Source organism: Pinus tabuliformis, chromosome 4_2 (assembly GCF_031772625.1).
Source record: "Pinus tabuliformis cultivar Carrire ecotype Pingquan chromosome 4_2, CPIR1, whole genome shotgun sequence".
Taxonomy (NCBI): Eukaryota; Viridiplantae; Streptophyta; class Pinopsida; order Pinales; family Pinaceae; genus Pinus; species Pinus tabuliformis.
Window position 1 is genome coordinate 883,451,015 of NC_142304.1, and position 20,359 is coordinate 883,471,373.

Below are 20,359 nucleotides of genomic sequence, written 5' to 3' on the forward strand. Positions count from 1 at the left end.
TTTTTGGTAGCATCGGATGTGCTCTAGGCCTCAAAATTTGTAGGGAGGCTTGGACATATGTATTTCATAATACCTAGAAATCGTTTTGGGAAATTCCACTTGGAGACAGTTTTATTTGTTGAAATTTGGTACCGGAGGACAGGTGGTTCCCTTAGGCTTTGATCTTTGGCCTAGGGAAAAGTGTCCAAAAGAATTTAATTTTTCTCCTAAAGTGACTTTATAATTTTATAAAGTTAAATCTAATTTAAAAGTGACTTTAAGTGATAAAGTTACTAAGTCTAATTTTAAAGTAAATGAAAAATTAGAAAGGAAAAGTGACTTTGGAAATAAATGACTAGGTGGGTCTTTATTAAAGTGGGGTGAATTAAAAAATAGAAAGTGAGATTTAAATGAGCATTTAATCTCAACCATTGATCTAAATCTATTTCAGCCATTGGATTTAGAGATCACCCAAAAGTCACTTGGATCACCCAAAAGTCACTTGGAGTTATATTAAAGGAGGAAAATGAGGAAAAGGTCATTCATTCTTTCATGAGCAGATTGGGAGAAGGAGAGCAAGAGAGCAAGAGAGATTTCTGAGTAGGGAGGAGAAGGAGACAACAGCTTGGCACACATTCCAAGGCAGCAGTTGAGCAGATTTGTACAGCTGATTCAACACATAGTGAAAGGCAGATTTTTGCACAAAAATCGAGGAGCAGTTTGCTGATTTTTCTGCACACAAAACGGAGGCCGTACAACATTTATTGTTGTCCTGTTTGCTGTAATTTCCAGATTGCTGTGAGGCACGGGAAAGGAGATAAGTTGTAAATTTGTTTGCTGATTTTTTTGCTGAATAATTCTCACTGTAAAAAGGCAATTTTCAGAAATAAAGAAGAGCTCTCAAACTGGTTTTCCCCAAGAGTTGTAGGGGGTTTTTCCAGGGTCAAGTTGACCAAAAATATCAGTGTTTTAATGGCTGATTTTTAATTCTGCAATTTCCAGCATTCTGAAAAATTTCCAGAATTTGTGTTTTCAGCAATATTTATTTATTTTAGTCTGTTAAATGTATGGTTATGGGAATGGGCATTTAACTACATGGGAGAAATAAGGAGAAACTGAAAACCGGGGTGGGAAAATAGAGACTTTTACATGGTATCAGAGCTTGAGTGCTAAAGGGCAGTTTGGGACAGCAAAAGGAAAAATTACAGTTGCTGATTTTTCACTCAGAAAATTCCAGCAAGCTGATTTTTTCATAAACAATAGTTTTATCTTTACTACAACAGTGCTATTTTTTTAGTTTTAGGACAACAGGATGTCATCGGGATTGAGGGTGGAGGATAGGTTGGATGGGCATATAAATTACAGCGTTTGGAAGGAGAGAATGCAGAGTATCTTTGAGGAGGCAGAAGTCTGGGATATCATGGTGCATACCGCACAGAACCCTGTTGTTGTGCCCACTGATGTTACTCAGTTGGCTGAGTATAAAAAGAAGAACAATAAGGGTAAGAGGTTGATTCTAGACGGAATCAAAGACCATTGCATTCCTCACGTGAGAGGAAAGAGCAATGCCCATGAGATGTGGACAACATTTTCCAATCTCTACCAGAGTACCAATGAGAACCGGAAGATGGTCCTGAAGGAGAAGCTGAAGAACATTAAGATGGGTAATGATAGTGCAGCTGGATATCTCACAAAGATTAGTAATGTGAGAGATGAGTTGGCAGCGATTGGAGAGGCCATTCCACCCACTGAGTTGGTGCGGATTGCAGTGAATGGCCTCCCCCGTTCATGGTTGAACTTTGCTGATGGGGTTTGTGCACGTGAGACCCTTCCCACATGGGAGAGGTTTTGGGATGATTGCATTCAGACAGAGATCAGGAAAGGTCAGCTTGGGGCAGCCAAGCCAGTTGAGCAGGATGAGGACGTAGCACTGGTGGCAGGAGGCAAGAAAGGCAAAGGGAAGAAGCAGGCTTCCACAAGCAGTGGTGGGGGCAAAGGCAAAGGTAAAGGTAAACAGGGGAACACACAGAAGGACTATTCCAAGGTGAAGTGTTGGAATTGTCAAAAGATGGGACACTATGCAGTTGTGTGTCCGGAGAAGAAGAAGAAGAAGGGGAAGAACCAGGACGTGGCAACTTCAGCTGAGATTGAGGACTTTGCAGGTCGTTTTGACCGGGAGTTTGCGTTCACTACATGTGAATCCTCTAGTGCAAGATCACCTGCCACACAGGTTCAGAGGGAGCATGCTTTTCCCTCGATTAGCGGAGCATCTACAGGTATCTGGTATGTGGACAGTGGGGCTTCACGTCACATGACAGGAGTCCGGGAGTACTTCTCAGAGCTTTCAGAGAGTGGCACTGATATTGAGGTAGTACTCGGTGATGACAGAGTTGTTAGAGCAGTCGGGGTGGGGACAATGACATTTCAGAGGGAGTCCAAACCTCCCTTGAAGGTGTCAGAGGTTCTTTATGTGCCAGGGATGAGGAAGAACCTCATATCCGTCTCAGCTTTGGAGGACAGAGGATATGAGGTACTGTTCAGGGGAGGACAGGTGTTGATGTATTCCAGGGGCACTCCAGCTGATTCAGCTAGAGTGATAGGTGTACGCCATGCAAAGGTGTACAAGTTTGCATTTCAGCCCCTTTTGGCATTGAGCAGTAGTACCGACAACAGAGCTAGCAGTTCTGAGCTGTGTGAGATTTGGCACCGCAGGATGGGACATATGTATCATGGAGCCTTGAGGACATTGCGGGAGATCACTACAGGTGTGCCAGATTTCAGTACTGATCACTTTGATACTTGCAGAGGTTATGCGATGGGCAAGTTTGCCAAATCCCCTTTTCCCAGCAGTGATAGCAGAGCGACGGGGATACTTGATTTGATTCATTCTGATGTGAGCGGTCGGATGTCTCATGTTTCCTTGAGTGGATATGAGTACTATGTTTTATTCATTGATGATCACTCCAGGAGGACCTGGATTTATTTCTTGAAGACCAAGAGTGAGGTCTTCAAGCGGTTTCAGGAGTTCAGAGCTCTTGTGGAGACACAGACAGGTTGGAAGATCAAGTCCCTGAGGTCGGACAATGGAGGAGAGTACACCCTTGGAGAGTTTGTTGATTATTGTGCGGAGGCAGGCATTAGGAGGGAGTTCACTGTTCCTTACAACCCCCAGCAGAACGGGGTTGCGGAGAGGAAGAACAGATCCATCATAGGGGCTGCCAAAGCCATGATACATGATCAGGGGTTGCCATTGTTCTTGTGGGCAGAGGCCTGCAACACAGCTGTTTACTTACATGACTCCGGAGGAGGCTTTCTCTGGGAAGAAGCCTGATCTTGGTCATCTTCATATCTTTGGATGCATTGCATACTCCTATATAGCCAAGGAGAAGAGGACCAAACTAGAGCCCACCGCAGAGAAGGGTATCTTTGTGGGCTACAGTGAGACCTCAAAGGCCTTTCGGATTTACATCCCTGCACAGAGGAGAGTTGTTGTCAGACGGGATGTGAAGTTCGAGGAGGATAGGGCCTTTAGGAGGTCACGAGAGTTAGAGTATCTGGATCAGCCAGACCCTTAGCAGCAGTTGAGTCAGTCACAGGGATCCAGTGGGCAGGGATCAGGAGGATCCGGAGGTACATCCATGAGGATGTCAGGTCCATCAGTGAGCAGTGGCTCGCCGAGCCAGAGGGGTGGTGCTCCAGGTAGCATGCAGAGCAGTTCACAGAGCAGTTCACTAGGGAGTCCACTGATGGACAGTTCACACGGTACCTCATCTTCTACAGGTTCAGGTGCAGGCAAGAGGACAGTAGACAGACAGTCAGGAGTTCAGGCTACTGATGATGATGAGGAGGAGGAGTTTCATTCTCCGGTGGGAGAAGTGCGCTCAGGGAAGAGGAAGCCCAAGTGGCTTCAGGACACCTTGAGAGATGCCACATCTGTTGCTGAGCCGAAGAGGCCGGTCAGAGAGAGTAGACCACCTGAGAGGTTTTGTAGCTATATGGCGATGGTTACCAGCATCCTTGACTCTGAGCCTTCTAGCTATGAGGAGGCAGCTAGCTAGCAGGTCTGGAGAGAGGCCATGCAGGAGGAGTATTATTCTATCATGAAGAATGATGTTTGGGAGGTGGTGCCGAGGCCTGAGGGCAAATCCGTGGTTACTTCCAGATGGCTTTACAAGGTAAAGCATGCTGCAGATGGCAGCATTGAGAAATTCAAACCGAGGTTTGTGGCTAGAGGGTTCTCCCAGGTAGAGGGAGTTGATTATGAGGAGACCTTTGCTCCCGTGGCTCGATATACTTCGATCCGCTCCATTATATCGATAGCAGCAAAGATGGGTTGGAAGATCCACCAGATGGATGTGAAGACCGCATTTCTCAATGGCTTCATACAGGAGGAGGTGTACATTGAGCAACCACAGGGCTTTGAGGTGCATGGGAAGGAGTCCCATGTGTGCAGATTGAAGAAGGCCCTTTATGGCCTGAAGCAAGCTCCCAGAGCTTGGTACTCCAGGATAGATACATATTTGCAGGGGATGGGTTTCACAAAGAGTGAGGCAGATCCGAACCTTTACTTTATTGTGATTGGTGAGGAGCCTCTCATTCTGGTGCTGTATGTGGATGACTTGATCATTACAGGTGCAGAGAGACTCATAGAGCACTGCAAGAGAGATCTTGCGGCGGAGTTTGAGATGAAGGACATCGGTTTGATGCATTACTTTTTGGGTTTGGAGGTGTGGCAGGAGGAGGGGCATTTCTTCCTGGGGCAGGGGAAGTATATTGTGGACATCCTTAGCAGATTCCACATGGAGGATTGTAGACCCATGTCGACACCGATGATCACCAACTGGAAGAAGCTTCATGCTTCGGATTCCGAGTTGGTGGATCCCACATTGTACAGGCAGCTGATTGGTTCCTTGATGTATTTGGTCAACACTAGACCAGATATCTGTTTTGCAGTCAACACGATGAGTCAGTTTATGTGTGAGCCTAGGAAGGTTCACTGGGTGGCTGCAAAACACATTTTGCGGTACTTGCAGGGGACAATGGATTATGGTCTGGACTACATGCAGGGAGATGGAGTGAGATTGGCAGGATACACTGATTCTGATTGGGCAGGTTGTGCTTCTGATAGGAAGAGCACTTCAGGGTGCTGTTTTGGGTTGGGTTCAGCAGTAGTGTCATGGTTCAGCCGGAAGCAGCAGTCAGTAGCACTGAGTTCAGCGGAAGCAGAGTATATGGCAGCCAGTCTAGCTAGTTGTGAGGCTATCTGGCTTCGCAAGATGTTGTTTGGCTTATTTGGTCAGCCGTTGAGACCTTCAGTGATTTACTGTGATAATCAGAGTTGCATTAAACTCACGGAGAATCCAGTATTTCATGACAGGTCAAAGCATATCGGGATCAGATATCATTTCATCAGAGACTATGTTTAGAAGGGAGTTGTGAAGCTTGAGTATATTTCCACTGATGAGTAGGTTGCAGATATCCTTACCAAAGCCTTACCACGGGGCAAGCATGTCTACTTCAGGGACAAGATGGGTGTGGTGAGGAACACCTTCCTCGGTAAGAGGGAGTGTTGAAATTTGGTACCGGAGGACAGGTGGTTCCCTTAGGGTTTGATCTTTGGCCTAGGGAAAAGTGTCCAAAAGAATTTAATTTTTCTCTTAAAGTGACTTTATAATTTTATAAAGTTAAATCTAATTTAAAAGTGACTTTAAGTGATAAAGTTACTAAGTCTAATTTTAAAGTAAATGAAAAATTAGAAAGGAAAATTGACTTTGGAAATAAATGACTAAGTGGGTCTTTATTAAAGTGGGGTGAATTAAAAAATAGAAAGTGAGATTTAAATGAGCATTTAATCTCAACCATTGATCTAAATCTATTTCAGCCATTGGATTTAGAGATCACCCAAAAGTCACTTGGAGTTATATTAAAGGAGGAAAAGGAGGAAAAAGGTCATTCATTCTTTCATGAGCAGATTGGGAGAAGGAGAGCAAGAGAGATTTCGAAGCAGGGAGGAGAAGGAGACAGCAGGTTGGCACACATTCCAAGGCAGCAGTTGAGCAGATTTGTACAACTGATTCAGCACATAGTGAAAGGCAGATTTTTGCACAAAAATCGAGGAGCAGTTTGCTGATTTTTCTGCACACAAAACAGAGGCCGTACAACATTTATTGCTGTCCTGTTTGCTGTAATTTCCAGATTGCTGTGAGGCACGGGAAAGGAGATAAGTTGTAAATTTGTTTGCTGATTTTTTTGCTGAATAATTCTCACTGTAAAAAGGCAATTTTCAGAAATAAAGAAGAGCTCTCAAACTGGTTTTCCCCAAGAGTTGTAGGGGGTTTTTCCAGGGTCAAGTTGACCAAAAATATCAGTGTTTTAATGTGTTTTAATGGCTGTTTTTGATTGCTGATTTTTAATTCTGCAATTTCCAGCATTCTGAAAAATTTCCAGAATTTGTATTTTCAGCGATATTTATTTTTTTCAGTCTGTTAAATGTATGGTTATGGGAATGGACATTTAACTACATGGGAGAAATAAGGAGAAACTGAAAACCGGGGTGGGAAAATAGAAATTTCTACATTATTAAAATAATTAATTATTTTTAATGGTTGCCTATGTACAAATTTAGGAAATTTAGATAATTAAAGGGTATTAATCTAACTGTGGGTGAAACTTCTAGAAGAAGACGAGTATCAAGCCAAAATGATTTGAGCCTTTAATTAGAATCTAATCTGGGCCGTTGGTTCTCAACAGAAGGATTATAAGAGGAGGCTTGAGGGGCATTTGGAAAACACATCGAGTAGAGATCATAAGATCGAATTTCTGAAGCACAACAATTTTCAGGAGAGAAATTCGAAGTGATCTTTTGTAGTGAAGGGTAGTGATAGTATTCGGTGAGGAGTTTCCATGGGCTGGAGAGTACAAGGCAGAGAGGGTAGAACGACGTCTAGAGAGGCTGACGCTTGGCCATGCAGATCTGACACAGTGGCATTGCAGAGCCTGAAGGGACGTCGAATTCCTGCCGAGGAAATCGAGTTTCAGAAGACGGGAGCCGAGGTGTGAGACCGGGAGGCTGAGAGCTAAAGTTTCCAGCCAACAAAGGGTCACAAGGAAGAGCATCGCAGTCCCCAACAGAGGTGACATAGTGACTGCGTGGGGTTGACGCAGTTCTGCGTAGAGGCTGACGCTGAAGGGACACAGAGGCTCACTTCCAGTATATCAGAGTTGGATCTTCCTGTGATAGGGTGAGATCTTCTCGCTATTTCGTTTGTCCAGTTTCTCGCTATATTAGATAGTCATTTGGGCATCCAACGAATTGCACTCAGAATTACTACCGCGTAATAATAAAGCCCTCAGTTGTTGCACCGGTTTTCCCGCATTGGGTTTTTCGGGGACAGTTGTCCAAAAATAATTGTGTAGATGTGTATGATGTTCTTTTGTGTTGTATTTAGTTTTCGCAGTTTTATTTGGTGTAGGATGCAGTGTATGTATTTCAGTATTTGCTGTAGAAAACTGCAAGTAACTTGTTCAATTAATATAACAAGTAGGTGAAATATAATTAGTTTGCTGTAGTGGGAATCGGGTAACCGATTTTTCACATGAAGAACCCATGAAGAAGAAATTGCTGATGAAAATGAGAGTGCTTAGTTGAGAGGGAGCTCTAACAAGTCCCTAATTAAGAGGGAGCTTGGGCAAGTTCCTGGTCAGAAGGAGCTTGGGTACATTCCTTTACAGGAATAGGCATATCTTCCCTAGTTGAGAGGGAGAGATAGACACAACATTCTTGTCTTTGCTTGGGAAGAAAGAATGGAGGATTGGGTTATCATCTGGTATTCGATGCTCTTTGAGGATGTGTAGTGCATCCAAGATAAGAGTAGGAACGAGGACCAATATTCTTTGAGGGCTGTGAACCCAAGATAAGAATAGTCCTAGAAGGTCATACTCAGTGAACACTTGGGTGGGTATGTACCTTGAGAGACAATGATGAAGGTGTCTATAGTCATTGGTCTTGCCAACATTGTGCTCTGATATGATGAGAGATAGAGTTGTTAGTCAAGGCCTTGCTGTGGAAACAATGTTGGTTACTATGATGCTATACAGATGGATTACCAATCTGATTCTTCTTATGAGAAATTTTTCAGATTGAGAATGACCAAGTACCATTATGAATACCTCCCTAGTTAAGAGGGAGTGTTGTAAAATGTAACTAGGTTCGGTCTTCATAATGACATGTAATTGTGATTTTTGTAAATGATGTAATGAAGAAAATAATTTATTATTGGCTTGCTTCATGGGTTTCATGAGCAAGGGATTTTTGTTTTTAAAGTCAATGTCATGTATGACCCTTCTTGGGACTATAAAGAATGTATCTAGGTCTACAAGTTGACTAGAAGCCCTCCAATAGACAAGAACAGTCATCCTCTTCTTGATGTCGGCCTCATAATGTATACAAATGACAAGTTGGCTCACATATGGAGACACACCCTTTCAAATGATCATGTTGACTCAAATGTAGGGGCAAACAACTATATATAGGAGCCTATACCCCTCGCATTTCCATAGTGACAGTTTGATATATCTTTGAGATTTTGGATGGGTACAACAGAGATAAGGTGCGGATCATCCACAACAATCTTCTCGGCATATTTTTTGAGGTTCTTGGTGGTCAAGACAGCAAGGAGTTCGGTTACCACAGTGATCACAGTGCGGACTAGTTTGGGGTGACATTACAGTGATATCTTCCTCACTGTCTCGGCATATATTCACTGTAATGCGGATGGACATATCATAGTGGTACAGTTTGGATAAGGTCTCGGTGTTGTGCTTAGTAGTGATATGATGATCAGTGATACATGATGCAGCTAGGTGTTACATGGTGGAACTTGGTGCTAATGACAGTATGAAGGTATGATGCACAATTCTGTGAGGCCAAAGTTCAGGGATATATCACAACGTTTGGATGTTGTAGTGATCATGTTTTGAAGAAATCGAAGAATCAAGGAAGAAGGATGATTGTGTCTTGGTCTGGGAATGGCAACATAGGTCAAGGGTCTTGGTTTTGGTATTCGTCAATTGGAATCTCTATAAGAAGAATTTGTGTGGGTTTTCCTCTCAAAGAGCGAGAGGTTTTTGCCCTGTCAGAAAGCCAACATCTTGTGTTCTGGTCTCTTTTGTTTTGATAACTATTTGATGAAGTAAGAAGACACACTCTAATAATAACAAGACAAGATTGTACTAATAAGAAAAGTAAAAAGTACCTCACAAATAGTTATCATCGTGAGAAGAATCTTATTAAACCTATTTGCCCTAGACTCTTCAACAACGGGGATAACATCCATCACTTAATAGTTGGAGAGAAGCCACTAAGGTGACAGTGGTAGCTGGTCTCTTGTTGCCATAAGGACTAGGTTGCCTAGTGAAGCTCTCGACTAGGCCTGCTAGATTTTGCTGTAATAGTCCCCTAAATCATTTAAAAACTAAATTAGGGTGGTTGTATGGCATGCCAATTAGCTGCTTATAGCACTTGCTTTACCCTCTTGAATTGTTATATGACTCTATTTGCCAAACAAGTAAGGCACTCGTCTCCCTTTTTCCCACCATCACCTCAACCACAACTTATTTCCGTTTTTTCCGTTTTTTCATGTTGCTAAACTTTATCATACTTACACACATACTGCATAAACATTAAGCCTAGTGACCTGTGGGGAAGCCCCCTTGGTTTTTTTTCCATTTACCTTAACCTTAAGTTTTGGTGAGGTAACCAGGTCTTGAGCAATTTAATATCAGCATAAAAAATAAATTAATAATTAAATAAATGTCCTTTGTAATCTTGACATGTTTGAACTTCTAAAAAAATAGATCAATTGAAACATAGAAAGCATGCAATATTTAACAACTATACGATAAAGTCTTATACTTAGCAATGAAATGAAATTAGCTTGGTAATTACAACATGTATCTAATCATAGAATGCTATTCCTTCTATTATCTACAGTTTCAGTCACTTGACAACTAAATTATGAATATTTTCAGAAACTGAACATAGAGGAAACTGAGACTCCATCCTTTGTTTCTTCCAGAGCTATGAATTCTTGAGCTAGGCCTTGACATTCCATGGAAAGAGTGTCTTCTTCCTCATTTAATTCCCTGTAAATATGTGAAAAAAAGGCTTCTTCCAATGAAGCTGTAACCTCTTTTAACTGGTCTGCAATTGACCTAAGCTGTGCGTTACGAATCTGAGCATTTCCTTTAATTCAGTTGATTGCCATGACGAGTCTCTAAAGATCTGAATGTGTTTTACTTCCCTTTTCAAAGCACATTTAAGTCTGAATCCCATAAATTCTGCATAAAGTATACAGACCTGTCCCCAAATCTGTGTTGACCTTTCTACTGTGAGAAGTAGATATGAACAGGGGTCCTCAAGCTCTGCTGTAATCCAAGGGTTCCTCCTAGGCTCCATCAAAAAAGCCCCAATCTTGTGCTTTGTCTATCATGAACTCTCCCAAGTTATGCGTGACAGTCTTTCTGACAGGTATTCTGCAATTGTATCTCAATGATCTAACTCGAGAAAAGATTCTGTAGATTTTGAAGCTTACCTTTTCCATGATAATATTCATCCATATCCTGGATATGTACGGATGAAACATAAAGCAGTATACAAGTTCAACTTTCCTATTGAAGGCATTCTAACTTCTAGCATATTTCCTGAATGAGCGTTTTTCTGTAACTTTGAACTTCTGCTCATGGTCTTAGTTGGGTTTTAATGTTGCAACCTGCAGGCAATTGCTGTCAAGAAAGAAAAAGGAATCAGTGGGCAATAAATCAGTAGCTGGTAATTTCTCTTTACATTAATGCTTAACAATTTACTTCTTGGAAAATATTCCCGTTGTCTTCAGTTGTGCATTAATCATTTATATTTGTCGCATCATGCATTGATGTTTGTAGTATGACATACTTCATTATTCCCGCTTTCACTATTTTGCCTTGTTGAACCTTATGGTTGCAAACCTTTACTGTTTTCTATATTCCTGTTGGTCAATTTTCTGATACTCTTTTTGGTTTTAATGGTAATGCAGGCCATGGTTAAATATTTTACTGCAGATCTTATTGATATCGTCAATCATCTGAACAGTAGTTTAATATTAGCATATTGTCCAGCATCCATAGTATGCAAAAACAAATACATCCATGATAAATGCAAGGCTTACATTTTCACTTAGCACTATTCATATTCTAGCATATTGGGTATCTATTATTGATTAAAGGGATGTAACTCACATGGTTTTACATAAATATCATGTTGATTTGGGGTAGCATCGGATGTGCTCTAGACCTCAAATTTTGCAGGGAGGCTTGGGCACATGCATTCCAAAGAACTCAGAAATCGTTTTGAGAAATTCCACCCGGAGACGATTTTATTAAAATAATTAATATTTTTAATGGAGTTTCTAAGTCTAAACTTCGGACAATTAAAATATTAATGGGTATTAATCTAATTGTGGGGGTAACTTATAGAAAAAGACGAAGATCAAGTCAAAACGATCTGAGCCTTTGATTAGGAGTTAATCTAGGCCGTTGGTTGTCCAACAGGAAGATATAAGAAGGTGCTTGAGGGTCATTTGGAAAATACACCGAGAGATCAAGAAATCAATTTTCCGAAGTGAGAAGTTCTTAGGAGGAAAATTCGATTGAGGTGATTTCTTGCAGATGAGGTGCAAGGATAGCTTCCGGAGAGAGAGAGATTTTCTCAGTTGGAGAATCATCAGCGAAGAGAGGCACAGGGTGATCTAGTAGCTTAGACGCAGAGGCTGATGCAGGGCCATGGAGGGCCACATAGAGGCAGTGTAGACGGTGAGAGAGAGTCTGAGATTTTGCTGAGTAGAGTCAATTTCAGAAGTTGGGAGCTGGGATATGAGACCGGAAGGCTGAGAGCAGAGACTCTAGGTAGCAAATCGATCAACAGACTGAGTGATGCAGAGCCTAGAGAGGTTGACGCAGACCCTGTGTCAGGACTGCGCAGAGCAGCACAGGCCCTGCCAGAGGCCATTCATTCAGTATTTGGATCAGCTAGGATATTCTCAGTGATAGTGTGAGGTAATCTCACAAATCCTTTTGCTAGTATTTCTCTCTATAACTGAATAACCCTGTGAGGTATTCAAAGATGTATTCAAAATTTGCTACTGCTTAATAATAATTAACCCTCATAGTTGCTGCACCGATTTTTCCCTCATTGGTTTTTTCCAGGTACTTTTGTCTACAAATAATGGTGTCATGTGTTGTATTTTCTTTCTTGCTCAATATCTTGTTTCCGCTTATAATTTAATTAAGTGAAGGCTGCAGTAGTGTTTACTTTGCTATTTATAGTAGAACACAATAAATAACTTGTATGGATTAACAAGTAGGAGAAGTAACATCAGTTTGCTGTAGTAGGAAGTCCAGTCAAGGAATTTTCACATATCATGGGAACATTTTACTCTTTTTATTGAATAGCTTAATAATTTGTAATGTGAAGGAAGGAGGGAAATTGAAATTGAAATTTATACTAATCTCCTCTGAAGATAAAAATGGTTTAAAGCACTTGATGACTACAACCAACAACAATAGCCAAACAAAAAAGGGCAGTTGCAAAAGCCATCCCTAAATTGATACGAAATGAAATGAAAAATGAGTATAGGAGCAATAGTAAACGAATGAATTAAATATAGGTGCTCAAGTAGGTTATCCCAGAAAGGAAAACCATATAAAGTGGAGGAAAGCTAGAGAATAAAATATCTTGTGTAGGAATGCAACTGTCGTGAAGGGAGTAGGGAGCGTTAGCATGCACATCGTCCAAATCCGTGATTTTACATTGTAGCTGTCAACATTGGATGCACGCCGAATAATGTCTTTTGGTGAGTGGCCTAGATTGATAGGAGCTTAGAGAGTCTCTGTAGAGACAATGAAATATTTCTTTGACCTTATATTTGTTGAAATTTCTAAGTTTGACATATCAGAAATTCCTACTGTATTATCTGGTTTATTTCACCTACTTGTTTATTCCATTAACAAGTTATTTATACATATAAATACTAAAAATAAACACAAATGCAACCTTAACTCATATACAGATCAACCATTGAAATACTAGACAAACACACAAGGGACACCGTTATTTTTGGACAATCGTCCCCAGAAAAACCCAATGCGAGAAAACCAGTGCAGTAGTTCTGAGGGTTTTATTATTATGCAGATTTCTTGAGTACAAATAGGGTGCCAAACTGGCTCACCCAACATGGATTTTTACACGACAGTAATACGTTTTCTCGGAGACAGATATTCAGCAAGTCTGCCCCATGAAAATCCTTCTAGCGCGTCTCCAGGGCTCTGCGTCAACCATGCTAGCCTCAATGTAGCTCTAGAACCCTTTGCGTCAACCTTCTGCCTCTCTGCGTCAGCTCTCTGGCCTTTTGCGTCACCCACGCAGGCCCCTCAGCCTCTGTGTAGTCTCTAGCTGCCTCTGCGTGGCTCTTGCTGCGTCTGCGTAGCTCTGGTTGCCTCTGCGTCAACCTCTTCAGTCACTGCGCTGACCCTCTGCACTATCTCTGCCTCTCTGCTATGTACTCACTGGCCCTAGCTGCAACATATCACTTGTTCGAATTTTCTCAGCAAACCCCGCTCCAGAAAATCGAACTGACTGATCAATCTTGGTGTGTCTCCAATTGACCCTCAAGACTCCTCTTATACTTTTCTTGTTGAGTCTTCAACGATCGAGATTAAGTTTCTTATCAACAACTAAGATTAGATTTGGCTTGATCCATGTTATTTAGAACCTTCTCACCCAGTTTTATATTAATACCCATCCATTAAAAATATTAATTATTTTAATATCTCTCCAACTGGGTGGAATTTCCCCAAACCATTTTTGGGTCTTGGAGATCTCATGTGCTTTAGCCTTTCCACCAATTTTCATGGCTAGAGCACACCCGATGCTACCACAAATCAACACTCCCTCTTAGCGAGGAATGTGCTCTAGTAATGCTTCACCACTGAACATCACACTGATCCTTCTGCATCGGTACCTGTGCTGATGCTTGGCCTGCTTCCCAACATCCACTGCCTTGCTGCTTTCTGTATTGCTGCCCATGGCTCTTCCACTGCCACTGCTACATCTGTACTGTAACTCCCTCTCAAGATGCTGCCCATAGCACTGCCACTGCTAACTGCTGCACTGCAACTCAGCTATTGAGCTGTAAGTAACTGCTACACTGCAACTCAATTACCGAGATGTAAAGGTTTATAATAATAATTAAAATAGAAAAAGGAAAAAATTTTTTTATAAAAGAGGGGATTATTATAAGGAAGTTTTGATTTTAAGTCAAAGACTTTCAAAAATAAAAATTAATGGAATACTAAAGTTAATAAAAAAAAGGATTTCGAAGGAATAATAAGTTTCGAAGGTTAATTAAAAACAAGAAGTGATTACAAAATTCCTTAAGTCATTTTGACAAAACAAATGGGATCAATCATTGACAAAAATGATGGAGCTCGATTCTAAAATGACGAAGGAAGAAAGCTTTTCTTATAATGGTCTTTCAGTTACAGATCACAGAGTAATTACATTAAAATGAAGTATCCAAGAAAGAGAAGTTAATGTCGTCATCAATCCAAGCAACGATAAAAATTATATCAACATTAACTTGGCAAATCAGCTATTAATTCCAGAGCTAAGCATTGGTGTAAAGAAAAATATTTTTGACCAAAAAGAGTATAAAATTAGTGATGTACAAGTGACAATAGGTCATTATGAGTACATATCTCAATTTCATATTGTAAGGACGGATAAAATCACTAACATCATACTCGGTCAACCCTGGTTTAAGGATTTGGGTACATTCATGTTAAACATAGAGAAACACGTTTTGCTATTTCCTTATAAAGGGAAGATGGTCACGTTTCGAGACATAACAAGTAAATCAAAATCAATAAAATCTTTATTAGAAGACCTTAAGGATATCTCAGACTTGATGTTTCAAGATAATGAAAAAACTATATCAAAGAAGCAAAAAGAGCTTTGAAGAAGTCATCTGCAGCAAAGACAAAGAAATTTCGCACCTTAGAGATGACCAAGAAAAACTACTCAAACAAGTAAGGAAAGCTAAAGCATCAAAGAAGGAACTCAAGGAGCGTTTATTAGAACAAGAAGAAAATTTACGTTTAAAGAGCCTTAACCAAACATTAGGAGAACAAATCAAGTGTTTAAAAGACAAGAAGCGTGAAGGCCAAAATAAAGTTGACTCAGAGAATGAGGAATGCTTACGTCTCAAAAATCATAATCAAAATCTTCTCAAACAGATTAAAAAACTTAAGGACGAAAAGAAATCATTGACGAATAGGTTCAAAGAACTTGTCGCAAAGGAAGCATCAAAATCTCCAGATGTAGTAGTCCAAACTGAAGAAACAAACATCAATACCACTAATCTCGCAGTTCAGGCAAATCCAAACCCTATTGAAGTAAAAACATACTCAGAGGTTGTCGTTCAAATACAGGACACCCCAAATAAGGATTCAGTGGTCGAGTCAACAACAACAATGCCGGAAGGAAATCAGGAAATCGCCATAAAAACGTTTAAGGAAGTTCAAACAAGAAAAATTCCTTATCTACATCCGAATCACAAGAGTACACACCTTAGTCAATCGCCAAATCTATATCTCGTAGAACATAAACAAACTTATGTTCCAAAGAATATTGAAGTAAGCTCAATGTTGATTTGGGGTAGCATCGGATGTGCTCTAGCCACGAAATTTGGTGGAGGTTTGGGGCACATGAGATCTTCAATACCCAGAAAGGGTTTGGGCAGATTCTAAATAGATAAGGAGATATTAAAATAATTAATATTTTTAGTGGAGTCCCTAAGTCTAAACATAGGGACTTAATCTCGGCTGTTGATATGTCAACAAGAAAAGTATAAGAGGAGGTTTGAGGGTCACTTGGAGAGAACACCAGAGTGATCAGTCATTCTATTCTCTAGAGAGGGGTTTGCTAAGAGATAGAATTAGTGATTGGGAGATGCAATTGAGGAGCATTTGCGTACAAAGAGACAGAGAGGCAGAGATAGTGCCGGGAGAGCAATGCAGTAGCCAAGGAGAGTGATGCAGAGTCAGCCAAGGCTCACGCAGGGCCACGCAGAAGCAGTCGGGAGCTGCGTCAAGTCTCAGAGAGGCCAACGTTGTTGACGCAGAGAGCCAGAGCGCTGAAGCAAGGCTTCCCAGGGTTGACGCAGATCCATCCGCGGTGATGCAGGGCCAACGTGAGGCAGAGAGGCGCTGATGCAGTCCAGAGAGAGGCTGACGCTGGGGTTTCTGGGGCAAATTTGTGCTGAGTAGCTGCCGGAAGGATTATCCGGGGTTTCAGCCAAGAGATTTGTCAGAAATTGAGAGGTATTACTACCAAGGAAATTCTCTGTTGGGTAGGCCATTTTCGGCATCCAAATTGTACTTTGATATTGCTTAATAAGAAAACCCTCATATAGCTGCACCGATTTTCCCACATTGGGTTTTTCCGGGGACATTAGTCCAAAAATAATGGTGTCACATGGTGTGTTTATTTCTGTTTCTTTTAGTTGCTGATCTGTAATATGTTGAGCATGCACTAGTGTTTATTTTCAATATTTGCATTGTAAATAACTTGTTAAGGAAAATAACAAGTAGGTAGGAATAAATCAGATAAAGTGCATGGAGGGTTTCTAACTAAGTAAACTTAGAAACTTCAACATGGTATTAGAGGGTGATTATAGATCACAGGAGGACTAAAGGACATCAACCGAGCGAGCAATAATAGCAGAAAACAGTTGTCCCGAGGTGACAGAAGCTATTTCTAGCAGAGCAACAACAAGGGTGACGCAGTGCCTGCGTCATCAAGGGTGAGCCGGGAAGAGACAACGCAGAGGCTAAGGAAGCCAAAAGAAGCCTCTCGCAGAGCCACTCAGTAGCTGGGAAGTCTGACGCAATTGGCTGAGGAGGCCGGGTTGCTGGTGCCAGGATTGCATAGAGCCTAGGAGCTCTCACCTTCAGGTTGTTGGGGTTTAGAAGGCTGCGGGAATACTGCAGAGTGGAGCTGGTGAGGAACTGTAGTCAGAACAATCCCTGACAAAGCAAGGCCAGAGGAGTTGCTACCGAGGGTTTCTAGCGAGGGCCAAGAGCATTATCCTTGACGGGGCCAAGGATCATGTAGTACCACACATAGCCGAGAAGGAAACGACATTTGAGATGTGAGAGGCTCTTAAGAAGTTGTACTAACATACTTCTGTGCAGAGAAGAATGCTGCTTGAGAATCAGTTGATGTCGTATCAGATGAAGGGGGGAGAATTGATTGACACCTTCCTCGGAGAACTGAATGAGATCCGAGATCAATTGACTGCTGTAGAGGCAACACCGGATCAAGAGCTGATGGTGAGGACAACTCTGAATGATGTCTCAGAAGACTGGGAGGTATTTGTCCAGAGTATCCTGGGCAGAGGGACTCTCCCACCTTGGGACGAGATGTGGGCAACTCTTCACTAGGAAGAGATTAGACGACAGTCGAAGACGGGTAGCAGCAGAAAGGGGATCAAAGTCAAGTAGGAGGAGGAAGATGTGGCCTTAACATATGAGGGAAAGCAGGAAAGGCGGAAGAAGAAAGATCTCTCCAAGATCAAGTGCTTCCACTGTGGGGAGCTGGGTCATTATGCGATCTAGTGTTCGAGGAAGAAGAGTAAGGGGGAGACTTCCGAGACTAAGGCAGTGCCAGCATGGGCAGAGAAGGAAGTTTTGATAGATGATGACTGTGCCATGAGTGCACATGCGCCACTGGAGAGGAAGTGGGGAGACATGGAGCTATAGTAAGACGGACTACAGACGATGAAGGGCAGGATCCTTGAGGTATCCAGCGTCTTGGATTAGACCTTGATACGGGAGCCCCGATGAGGAGTAGCTAGACTGGTTGATGTGGGTAGAGACGGATGCAGATGGAGCGGCAGATAGAGCTATAGTGCAGGAGTCTCGAGACAACGCGAGGGTAGCAAGTTGCAGCAGTGCGAGAGGCACAGGAGTGCTGCACCAGTGCAGGATGGCTCAAAGAGGTGTGCAACAGTGCGAGATGCAAAGAGTTGTTGCAACAGTGCAGAGGTCAGAGAGGGAGCACTTGTCAGCGGTAGAGGGAGCTTCAACATCAGTGGGTGTCTCTAGCCCAACAGGGAGGTCATATTGGGAGATCAATTACTTACCTCTCAGTAACTGAGTTGTAGTGCAGCAGTGGGTAGCACGATGCAACATGATGAGAGGATGTGCAGTGCGAATGCAGTGCTGGGAGAAAGGACCAGCAACAACACGGATGCAGAGGGAGTTGCAGTATGGATGCAGCAGTGGCAGTGGTAGTGGCAGGGCCATGGGTAACAGTACAAGATGCAACAGTGCAGAGGATGTTGGGCAAAAAGGCCTAGCATCAGCACAGGTACCGATGACGGATGATCAGAGTAATACTCAGTGAGGAGTATTGCTAGAGCACAGTCCTCGCTAAGAGGGAGTGTTGATTTGGGGTAGCATCGGATGTGCTCTAGCCACGAAATTTGGTGGAGAGGTTGGGGCACATGAGATCTCCAATACCTAGAAAGGGTTTGGGCAGATTCTAAACAGATAATGAGATATTAAAATAATTAATATTTTTAATGGAGTCCCTAAGTCTAAACTTAGGAAAAATAAAATATTAATGTGTATTAATATGAATTTGTGTTAGAATGGTTCGAAAGACATGGATCAAGCCGGATCTAATCTCGGCCGTTGATTAGGGACTTAATCTCGGCCGTTGATATGTCGATAAGAAAAGTATAAGAGGAGGCTTGAGGGTCACTTGGAGAGAACACCAGAGTGCTCAGTCATTCTATTCTCTAGAGCGGGGTTTGCTAAGAGAGATAGAATTAGTGATCGGGATATGCACCTGAGGGGCATTTGAGTACAGAGAGATAAAGAGGCAGAGATAGTGCCGGGAGAGCAGCGCAGTAGCCAAGGAGAGTGACACAGAGCCAGCTAGGGCTCACGCAGAAGCAACCGGGAGCTGCGTAGAGCCTCAGAGAGGCTAGCGTTGCTGACGTAGCGTGCTAGAGGGCTGATGCGGGGCCTACCAGGGTTGACGCAGACCCATCTAGGGTGACGCAGGGCCAACGTGAGGCAGAGAGGGGCTGACATAGTCCAGAGAGAGGCTGACACAGTCCAGAGAGAGGCTGACTCTGGGGTTTCTGGGGCAGAGTTGTGCTGAGTAGCTGCCGGAAGGATTATCTGGGGTTTCATCGAGGAGATTTGTTAGAAATTGAGAGGTATTACTGCCAAGGAAATTCTCTGTTGTGTAGGCCAATTTCAGCACCCAGATTGTACTATGATATTGCTTAATAAAAAAACCCTCAAATCGTTGCATCGGTTTTCCCACATTGGGTTTTTCCGGGGACATTAGTCCAAAAATAATGGTGTCATATGGTGTGTTTGTTTTTGTTTCTTTTAGTTGCTGATATGTAATACGTTTAGCATGCACTAGTGTTTCTTTTCAGTATTTACATTGTAAATAACTTGTTAAGGAAAATAACGTGTAGGTAGGAATAAATCAGATAAAGTGCATGGAGGGTTTCTAACTAAGTAAATTTAGAAACTTCAACACTCAATCCGGTCATACGATAACTATTCACCACACATCTCCAAGGATCAGAAGATTCCCCAGAAGATTAATCTAGGATGGTCTGATCCATTTTCAGTACGACAATTCTATTTATCTCTCATAACATCATATTGTCTTGTATCAATAAAGATGAAAGCTCAGAAATAAGAAGATATTCCGAATGACAGAGGAGGTCTGATCCTTCATCAGTAAGCTTTGAGGACAAAGCTTTTTGAAGGAGAAGGCAATGTTATGAACATAAATTATGTAAAAATAGATAAAAATAGATAATAAATAATAATCATAATAATATAAATATAGTAATAAATAATAAGTAAATTAACTAATGTTTAGTTAGTTAATAATGAAAAAGCGTGTCTTAGAGACATACTTGTTCGTGAAAGGGTACTTACCTGGCTATATAAACATGTTAAAATTGGCAACCAGGGCAAAACTTCATGTGGGTCATCTTATTCATGGCTAATAATATTTTTATTAGATTCCTCTCGTCAAGAGGTGTAGGATTGATATAAAGATCATCCAATTCCGATAAATATTCATGGAGATATGAATTTATTTTGATTATGGAATTATTATCAAGCCGACCTACAACTCATGTAGGCTCAGAAGCCCAACAGTCTCATCTATTCACCCACCAACGTTGTGTAATAATATAAGAGGACTTTTCCTCATTTGGACTCACTCATCTCATCACATCTTTCTCTC

General features: G+C 41.8%; 1 protein-coding gene across 2 annotated transcripts in view; it reads left to right on the forward strand.

Annotated features, from left to right (window-relative positions):
* The window catches only part of LOC149172520 (uncharacterized), a 399,406-nt gene that overhangs the window by 25,791 nt on the left and 353,256 nt on the right, over window positions 1-20,359 (forward strand). For both annotated transcript variants that reach the window (XM_089427737.1, XM_089427736.1), the window contains exon 4: window positions 10,755-10,807. In XM_089427737.1, coding sequence (XP_089283863.1) covers window positions 10,755-10,807 — 53 coding nt within the window. The remainder of the gene's footprint in view (window positions 1-10,754; window positions 10,808-20,359) is intronic.